A 10,298-nucleotide genomic window follows, 5' to 3' on the forward strand; every position below is an offset into this window, starting at 1 on the left:
ATATATTTTCAAGCAGATTTAGGTCAGAACTACATCTATGCCACTCAGGAACATTCACTTTCTTCCTTGTAAGCAACTAAAGTGTAGATTTGGCCTTTTGTTTTAGGTTATTGTCCTGTTGAAAGGTGAATTTGTCTCCCAAGTTTTCACCTGTGCTTAGCTCCATTCCATTTATTTTTTATCCTGAAAACTCCACAGTCCTTAATTATTACAAGCATACCCATAACATGATGCAGCCACCACTATGCTTGAAAATATGTGGAGTGGCACAGAGTAATGAATGCATTACAGAGTAATGTATTTAGGACAAATTGTGTATTGATTTGTAATTTTTTTATGCAGTATTACTTTAGTGCCTTGTTGCAAACAGGATGCATGTTCTGGAATATTTTTCTGTACAGGCTTCCTTTTCACTGTCAATTAGCTTAGTATTGTGGAGAAACTACAATGTTGATCCATCCTCAGTTTTGTCCTATCACAGCCATTATTAAACTGTTTTAAAGTCACCATTAGGCTCATGGTGAAATCCCAGAGCGGTTTCCTTCCTTCCTGGGGCGTTGTGTGTTAGGAAGGTCACCTGTATCTTTGTAATGACTGGGTGAATTGATGCACAATCCAAAGTGTAATTAATAACTTCACCATGTTCAAGGGGATATGTAATATCTGCTTTGTTTTATTTTACCCTTCTACCAATAGGCGCCCTTCTTTGCGAGGCATTGGAAAATCTCCCTGGTCTTTGTGGTTGAATCTGTGTTTGAAATTCACTGCTCAACTGAGGGACAGATAATTCTGTGTGTGTGGGGTACAGAGATGAAGTAGTCATTTAAAAACCATTATCAACACTATTATTATACACAGTGAGTTCATGCAACTTAATATGTGACTTGTTAAGGACATTTTTACTCCTGAACTTATTTTAGGCTTGCAATTAACAAAGGGGTTAAAGATATTTCAGACTTATTTTGTAAAAAATCTAATTTTGACATGGGGTGTTGTGTGTAATCAGTTTTAAATTCAGGCTGTAACACAACAAAATGTGGAAAGTCAAGGGGTGTGAATAGTTTCTGAAGGCACTGCATATTGCAATGAGTGCTCTTATACTGTTCTATAGACAAAGCACATATTCTGAGAAAGAGCGAGCAAGTGACTCTGGGTTTGTTCCAAATGGAACCCTATTCCTTAGAGTGTACTACTTTTGATCTGAACCCTATGGGCCCCCTGGTTAAAAGTAGTGCGCTCAATAGGGAATAGGGTGCCATCGGGGCGCAGGCTGCGTGTGTAGTTTGTTGTTGGTCTATGCTGAATGACAAGGAGTAATGTCTCCTTTGGCTCTCAAGAGCGGTGTGTATGTTCTCTGTGTCAGTGGTCTGTTTGGTTAGAGGATGTGTACCCACGTGCCGATCTCTACTGTTGTTGACCTTTCAACTCTTTCCCAGAGCTCCTTTCACAATAAAATCAACCAAATATTTGGTGTTACTTCCTTTCTCTCTGCAGTCTGTCTTCTCTCTGCGCTACTTTAGATTGTGTTACCACATTTTCTCTCACTCACTCACACTTGTATTTGCTCCTGTGGGATATGTTGTTCAGTGGGTATCTCAGTGCACCAGTCCCTAATCACACCTCTGCTCCTTTTCCATGCTCTCCTCAAGGTCATGCCTTTGGATCCCATTCACCTTTTCCATTATGTTGCGTTTGATGTTTTTACATTTTTGTTGATGATGATTTCTGTTATCTTTTGGTGGTGGTTTTTGATATTATTATTTACCCATCCATTGACATATCCATTTTTGTTCTCCCCTCTCCTGTTTTCCATCCTCCTTTTGCCTTGCGTGTGTGTTTCTGTGTGTGTGTGTTTGTGTTTTTATGTATGTGTGTGCATGTGCTCTTCGTCTGGCCTCAGACCCAGCTGTGCCTGCCCCTCCACATCCTGGAGGAGAGAGGGCTCCCCCAGGTGGCCGGGACGGTGTGTGCGCTCCTGGAGCTGGCCCCGCCCAAACACACAACTTCCCCCGCCACGACCATTACTACCCCTCTGGCCATTTAGTGCAGCGGACATTCGTCGACATTCACTCTCATGGATGGACAGACACAGGACCCACTCTCTCCCTCTCCGAGGGTATGTTACATGACTTTCCCTCTCGACCACCCCTGGCACAAGGGTGTGAAGAAAAGACACCCTAAAAAATGCTACCCCATTTTCCCCCAGCCTCCTCAGCCATACAGGGGCACCCCAGCCTTCCCAGACAGGTCTTCCCCAATGGAAAGAGAGAGAGGGAACACAAGTAGGTAAAAGAAAGGGTTGACTGTCTTTCCCCCAGTGTCCCCACACAGACTGCTTATGACTTGCAGCCTCTAAAGAGAGACAGACAACCGAGATTGTTCCAGACAAACGGTCATTTGGACGGCAAGGAAGAGGGTTCTTTTATTTTCTAATATTAGTCAGTTCTTTTCTCTCACTTTTCTCTCCATCCTCCTTTTACTGATGTTCACCAGGGATTGTTTTATTTTACACCATTACTATTATTATTGCATCTCATTTCTCATATTCATTTTACTGTCACATGTCAGATCCTTGCAGGTCAGCGGGGTCAGGTAGGGGGAAGGGTTCGGAGACTAGGAACTTGTCGGTTGTCTAAGTAACACAGTCATGTGAGCAACAGCCACGTTGATGCTGCCAACACTTACAATGGCTGTTATGAAATGAACCCGTCTTCTCCATTTTCTATTATGTGGTCAAATCACAAGCTAGCTGATTCAAAAGCGATGCTGGAGTAGAAAGAGAGAGGGAGCTCTGGGAATCTCTGTTTTATTCTTTCTCACAATGTTGTGTACAAATATATACTGAGAGAACAAAACATTAGAAACACTATCCTAATATTGAGTTGCACCCCCTTTTACCCTCAGATCAGCCTCAATTTGTTGGGGCTGAGGGATGCTGGCCCATGTTGACTCCAATGCTTCCCACAGTTGTCAAGTTAGCTGGATGTCCTTTGGGTGGTGAACCATTATTGATAAACACGGGAAACTGTTGAGCATGAAAAACCCAGCAGCGTTGCAGTTCTTGACACTCAAATCGGTGTGCCTGGCATCTACTACCATACTCAGTTCAAAGGCACTTAAATATTTTGTCTTGCCCATTCACCCTCTGAAAGCCACACATACACAATCCATGTCTCAATTGTCTCAAGGTTTAAAAATCCTTATTTAACCTGTCTCCTTCCTTCATTTACACTGATTGAAGTGGATTTAACAAGAGACATCAATAAGGGATCATAGCTTTCACCTGATCAGTCGGTCATGGAAAGAGGTGTTCCTGATGTTTTGTACACAGTGTATATGGGTCATTATACAGAAGTGGTGCAAATTGGGGGTTGGAAAAAAATGCAAATTTGTATCCTATTTTCCCCCAAACCTTCTGCACACGTCTTCCAGCATGTGTCAGGGAGATATATATACATACACACACACTACTCACACTTTGTATTGCATATTTGAAATCTTTACCTTAACACTAGATGTCATTTCTGGAACACAGTGTAAAAGGGAGAACCAGCACAGTAGTGATAATTTTGATTAACCTTATTACACATTCATTTGAGAAATGATTTGCATACCAAATTAACAAAATAACCTGTTTCAGTGTCAATAGAGGACTCAGATGGATATAATTTGTTTTAGTATAGACATTGCTATTGAGGGCTTCAACCATTTAAAAGTAGTGAACTGGGTGTGTATTGCTATGGGTTCGGAGTTCAGCCAATGATCAGACAGCATTGTCTTCTTCAAATTGAAAACCAAAGACGAAAGTAATATCAAGGAGCCAAGACCGATATTTATACCAGGACATTGGTCCCAAGATCCAGACCCAGTGAGTTGAGACGATGACAAATAAGGACCAAATTTGTGGTCTTGAGTGTTTTATGGGGGAGGCTCAGTCTGGCTTTCAACTTACCCCTTAAAGTCGTAGTAGTGTATTGCACAAGGTGCCATTTTGAAAGTGGATAGTGCAAAAGCAGTTTCTCTTGTCATTGCAGACTTTAGAGAGCTGTCTATGTCAGAAATGTCCAGATCAACTAGCCCATGTCAGCTAAAATATTTTTGCAATGTTTTTTAGACTATTGATTTGCAGGAAATAGGATTTAAAATGGCAAAAATGTTCTCTCAGCCAACAAGGGGGGTGTGAACAGTTTGTCAGTAATGTTCTTGTGCCACAGATGTTACCCAATGCTGGAAGGGGGCCTGAGTGAAAAGTTTGGGAACCCCTGCAGTAGAGCATAGTACATTATAGACGTTTATGTTTTGGCTAAATCGATGCTAATGTTTGGGGTCTTGGATGGTTGGATCGCCCTGCTGGATATGTATCTCAATACTCTACACTTTTTCATAAAGTGTGGACTTGTCCCCTACCCACATGGTGGTCCTCTTGTAGCTCAGTCGGCAGAGCATGTCGCATGCAACTTTAAAATGGAGATAGCCTCAATGGCACTGCCCATGCTGTCAGACGCCATAATGGCATAGATACAAAAACGAGACCTCTATATAAACATCCCTTTTTCAGGACCCTGTCTTTAAAAGATCATTTGTAAAAATCCAAATAGCTAAACAGATCTTCCTTGTAAAGGGTTTAAACACTGTTTCCCATGCTTGTTCAATGAACCATAAACAATTAATGAACATGCACCTGTGGAACAGTCGTTAAGACACTAACAGCTTACAGACGGTAGGCAATTAAGATCACAGAAACTTAGGATACTAAAGAGGCTTTTCTGCTGACTCTGAAAAACACAAAGAAAGATGCCCAAGGTCCCTGCTCATCTGCGTGAACGTGCCTGAGGCATGCTGCAAGGAGGCATGAGGACTGCAGATGTGGCCAGGGCAATAAATTGCAATGTCCGTACAGTGAGACGCCTAAGACAGCTCTACAGGGAGACAGGATGTACAGCTGATCGTCCTCGCAGTGGCAGACCACGTGTAACAACACCTGCACAGGATCGGTACATCCGAACATCACACCTGCGGGACAGGTACAGGATGGCAACAACAGCTGCCCGAGTTACACCAGGAATGCACAATCCTTCCATCAGACTGTCCGCAATATGCTGAGAGAGGCTGGACTGAGGGCTTGTTGGCCAGTTGTAAGGCAGATCCTCACCAGACATCCCCGGCAACAATGTAGCCTATGGGCACAAACCCACTGTCGCTGGAAAAGACAGGATTGGCAAAGGGTGCTCTTCACTGACGAGTCACGGTTTTGGCTCACCAGGGGTGATGGTCAGATTTGTGTTTATCGTCAAAGGAATGAGCGTAACACCGAGGCCTGTACTCTGGAGCGGGATCGATTTGGAGGTGGAGGGTCTGTCATGGTCTGTGGCCGTGTGTCACAGCATCATCGGACTGAGCTTGTTGTCATTGCAGGCAATCTCAAAGCTGTGCGTTACAGGGAAGACATCCTCCTCCCTCATGTGGTACCCTTCCTGCAGGCTCATCCTGACATGACCCTCCAGCATGACAATGCCACCAACCATTACTGCTCTTTCTGTGCGTGATTTCCTGCAAGACCGGAATGTCAGTGTTCTGCCATGGCCAGCGAAGAGTCCGGATCTCAATCCCATTGAGCACGTCTGGGACCTGTTGGATCGGAGGATGAGGGCTAGGGCCATTCCCCCCCAGAAATGTCCGGGAAGTTGCAGGTCCCTTGGAAAAGTGGGGTAGCATCTCACAGCAAGAACTGGCAAATCTGGTGCAGTCCATGAGGAGGAGATGCACTGCAGTACTTAATGCAGCTGGTGGCCACACCAAATACTGACTGTTACTGACCCCCCTTTGTTGTTTGACACATCATTCCATTTCTGTTAGTCAAATGTCTGTGGAACTTATTCAGTTTAAGTCTGTTGTTGAATCGTGTTATGTTCATACAAATATTTACACGTGGTAAGTTAGCTGAAAATAAACACAGTTGACAGTGAGAGAACGTTTCTTTTTTTGCTGAGTTTATATGGTGTCAATTGTTTTGGTTGTGACTGTTTCGGACTTCAAAGAATCCCCATAGCTCTCTTTCATATGGACAGATGTACATCCCACCAAACATGTAATTAATGACACTAATTCAAAATAGATGATTTACCAACTTGCTCACTCATTTTCTCCAAAATGTCTGCAGATGGACTACTTACCATATGGCCATGATGGAGAAGGGTGCAATCCCATCACCTGGTGATACTTGTAGGGGTGTGGCTTAAGGTACATTAATTCTATTGTCTTTTAATGTGTGCGTTTCGGTAGTGACATCAAAAGGTAGGACAGCATTTTTTATAGAAAGATGTTTAGTACAAATGAGATCAGTATCTTTCAATGTAATAATAGAACCATTCAAGATGTTCTATTGAAATAATAAAAACTACTTAAATGCTTTATTTTCAAACATGACGTTTAGGAATCGGTGTAGGACAGCCAACTCAATAGAAATAGGTGTATAAAAAATGACTTTGTACTATATGAATTGAACTATATTTGTTATTGCCTTGGATTGAAATACATTAAGTATCATTAAGTAAATAAAACGTTTTTTTTATATATATATAGTTTTTTGGGGGGTGGGACTGCAATTTGCACCACTTCTGTAGAATCACTCGTATATAAAGCTTCAATTTATGTGTTTTGCCACAAGGAGTTGCAGTCTCGTGTAGCTACATTAATTGGACACCGCACCCCAGGGTGTAGGTAGACACTGTCCCTAAGTGCTGTGCCAGGGCAAGTCAAATAAAAAGTTCTTTAACAAAACAAGCCTCTTTAAAGGTTTGTGTTTTTTAGTGGGATTGGTTCAAGCTGATCCTAGACCAGTGTTTACAGGCAAGTTCTTCCTTGAGTGCAGCTCAATCAAGTCTCTTATCAAGGACCTATGTATGGGCAGGTTGACTGACAGCATGACATCATAGCCTGCACCTTTGCATTCGTCTCCGTGTTTCTATCCTGAAGTAACGGTTCTTACTTATTATTGTCCACTCTAGTGATGAGCGGTTGGGGCTGGCCAGGGTCTGGGGCTAAACATACACTAACTTTGTAGAAAATAAAAGTCTGTTTTATTTTTGTATTTTTTACAAACCACCTCATCACCTTCACAGTTGAGTTCAACATGGAGAGTTGAGACCATAGACAAGTAGTAGTGAATAGGACACTGTCTGCATCATGCACGGAACTCATCTTTTATCACTACATGTTGCTAAATTTGCATGAGATTCAAAGCGGTCTATAGATTTTGCTATTGACAGTGTTCAAGACACCCTTCCGATTCTCATGATCAAGTTGTTTTTAGTGTATGGTTCAATCATTTTTTTATGGACACAAGTGTGGCTCTTGCTGCATACGTTGCTAAGTTGGTCTGTTCATTAGGTGCCAAACAGAAGATTAAAAAAACAGGGACTACCTGTTTTTGTCCAATAAGAAATGTTAATTTTTGTTATCCATTGCAAAAGATTTTCAGTTGCAGTGTTACCTACAGAAAGACAGGTTAACGGACTGACTCTTAGTTCTGAGGCAGACACAACCTCTCGTTCCCAGGGAGGGGGATGAGGGAGTGCTAGCCACAGAGCTGACAATAATACTGGTCAGGGCTGACCCGAGGACAACTGATTGAATTGGCTCTTGTTGGCAGATTCCCAGTCTCCCTTTTCAGAACTCGTGGTCTATTGAAAATCAAGTTAAAATGGTAATATCTCTATGTAGGCAGCCTACATAGCTTTTACTGTAAGGATGTGCATCGATGTAGGCTGGGATTCTGCCGACATAGCTTCTGAAGGGAAAAAAATATCATTGGTATGTTTTTACCATGAACTTTCTTTTGGATAGACTGAGTTGTGAAAATGGAAGTTTAAAGGTGTATAAATATAAATGTTTTGTATAGATATTTTAGTGTTTTTCCCCCTGCCTGACTTGGACTTTCTCCAGCAGAAATCATGTGACCCTACTGCTGGGTCTGGACCCTGTGACATTTGTACAGTAAAATAGATGCATTCCATTTGTTTACAAGTATGTACTACTTCCCACATACAGAGAGGACCTTTGTAATGACCGTAACATGGTCTTTACATTTTTACAGTTTGCTGAAATTGTCCCCGAAAACTTAATTATTTTCTGGAATTAATGTCTTTATCATTAAAGTGCATTAATAAAAGTTTTCCATTTCAGTCTCCTGATTGTGCTTCTTTATTACCATTCTTGCCCTTGTAGACTGTGAGGACCTTGTTGGACTGTGAGGACCTTGGTGGTAGTCGTATTCAAAATAGCCATGCCAACTTTATTCTCAAAGATCTTTATAGATCAAAGAAAAACAGCAGTTCTCATTGAATATATATTTAACTACAGGCCAAGTGTCAACTTCGATTGTCTGTAATCAGGAATTCACCACTGAAAAGTAACATGTCTGTATTGGGATCAATACTTTTTTGGAGTTTACTTTCACTGGAGCATCTGAAGCCTGAAAACGTAACTTTTTCTTTCCTTTATTGGACTTGGGCTACTTGCTTTTCTTACAGGGGCCCAGGCTGCGTCGTACTAACATTCCTCTCCACCGCGACTGGATCTGCAGGCGACAGACAGGGAATAAGACTGTTGGGGTGTAATAAACAAAAGAGGGGACAATTGTGACTTATTTTTTGCTTTCAGAGAATAAGAGCTGAAAATACTTGGTAGAGGGAACATGCAGTTGAAGTTGGAAGTTTACATACACTTAGGTAACCACTCTTCAAATTTCTTGCTAACAAACTATAGTTTTGGCAAGTCAGTTAGGACTTTGTGCATGACAAGTCATTTTTTTACAGAGATTATTTCACTTATAATTCACTATCACAATTCCAGTGGGTCAGAAGTTTACATACACTAGGTTGACTGCCTTAAAACAGCTTGGAAAATTCCAGATGATGTCATTGCTTTAGAAGCTTCTAAAGCAAATTGACATCATTTGAGTCAATTGGAGGTGTACCTGTGGCTGTATTTCAATGCATACCTTCAAATTCAGTGCCTCTTTGCTTGACATCATGGGAAAATCAAAAGAAATCAGCCAAGACCTCATCATTGGGTCTGGTTCATCCTTGGGAGCCATTTCCAAACACCTGAAGGTACCACGTGTACTATTGTTTGTACAGATGAACAAGTAAAAACACCATGGGACCACGCAGCCGTCATACCACGCAGGAAGGAGACGCATTCTGTCTCCTGGAGATTAACGTACTTTGGTGCGAAAAGTATAAAACAATCCCAGAACAACAGCAAATGACCTTGTGAAGATGCTGGAGGAAACCGGTCCAAAATATCTACAGTTGAAGTCAAAAATGTACATACACCTTGGCCAAATACATTTAAACTCAGTTTTTCACTGACATTTGATCCTAGTAAACATTCCCTGTCTTAGGTCAGTTAGGATCACCACTTTATTTTAAGAATGAAATGTCAAAATAATAGTAGAGAGAAGGATTTATTTCAGCTTTTATTTATTTCATCACATTCCCAGTGGGGCAGAAGTTTACATACATTCAATTAGTATTTGGTAGCATTGCCTATAAATTGTTTAACTTGGGTTAAACATTTCTGGTAGCCTTCCACAAGCTTCTCACAATAAGTTGGGTGAATTGTGGCCCATTCCTCTTGACAGAGCTCGCATAACTGAGTCAGGTTTGTAGGCCTCCTTGCTCGCACGCTTTTTCAGTTCTGCCCACATTTTATATGGGATTGAGGTCAGGGCTTTGTGATGGCCACTCCAATACCTTGACTTTGTTGTCCTTAAGCCATTTGCCACAACTTTGGAAGTATGCTTGGGATCATTGTCCATTTGGGAGACCCATTTGCGACCAAGCTTTAACTTCCTGACTGATGTCTTGAGATGTTGCTTCAATATATCCACATAATTTCCCTGCATCATAATGTCATCTATTTTGTGAAGTGCACCAGTCCCTCTAGCAGCAAAGCACCCCCACAACATGATGCTGCCACCCCTGTGCTTCACGGTTGGGATGGTGTTCTTCGGCTTGCAAGCCTCCCCCTTTTTCCTGCAAACATAATGATGTTCATTATGGCCAAACAGTTACATTTTTGTTTCATCAGACCAGAGGACATTTCTCCAGAAAGTACATTCTTTGTCCCCATATGCAGGCTTTTTTAAGGTGATTTTGGAGCAGTGGCTTCTTCCTTGCTGAGCAGCCTTTCAGGTTATGTCGATATAGGACTTGTTTTACCATCACAAAATAGATGGCATCATGAGGTGGGAAAGGTATGTGGATATATTGAAGCAACATCCCAAGACATCA

At 41.8% G+C, this 10,298-nt stretch overlaps 1 protein-coding gene across 2 annotated transcripts in view; it reads left to right on the forward strand.

Moving 5' to 3' along the window:
* Positions 1–2,975, forward strand: part of LOC112265016 (DISP complex protein LRCH3) — a 77,768-nt gene extending 74,793 nt beyond the window's left edge. The window contains exon 22 of one of the 2 annotated variants that reach the window (XM_042295791.1): positions 1,901–2,975. In XM_042295791.1, the coding sequence (XP_042151725.1) occupies positions 1,901–2,044 (144 nt within the window). In that variant the 3' untranslated portion in view covers positions 2,045–2,975. The remainder of the gene's footprint in view (positions 1–1,900) is intronic. The other variant, XM_042295794.1, reaches the window with a different exon arrangement.
* The last annotated feature ends 7,323 nt before the right edge of the window (positions 2,976–10,298 follow it).

Source organism: Oncorhynchus tshawytscha, linkage group LG13 (genome assembly GCF_018296145.1).
Source record: "Oncorhynchus tshawytscha isolate Ot180627B linkage group LG13, Otsh_v2.0, whole genome shotgun sequence".
Taxonomy (NCBI): domain Eukaryota; kingdom Metazoa; phylum Chordata; class Actinopteri; order Salmoniformes; family Salmonidae; genus Oncorhynchus; species Oncorhynchus tshawytscha.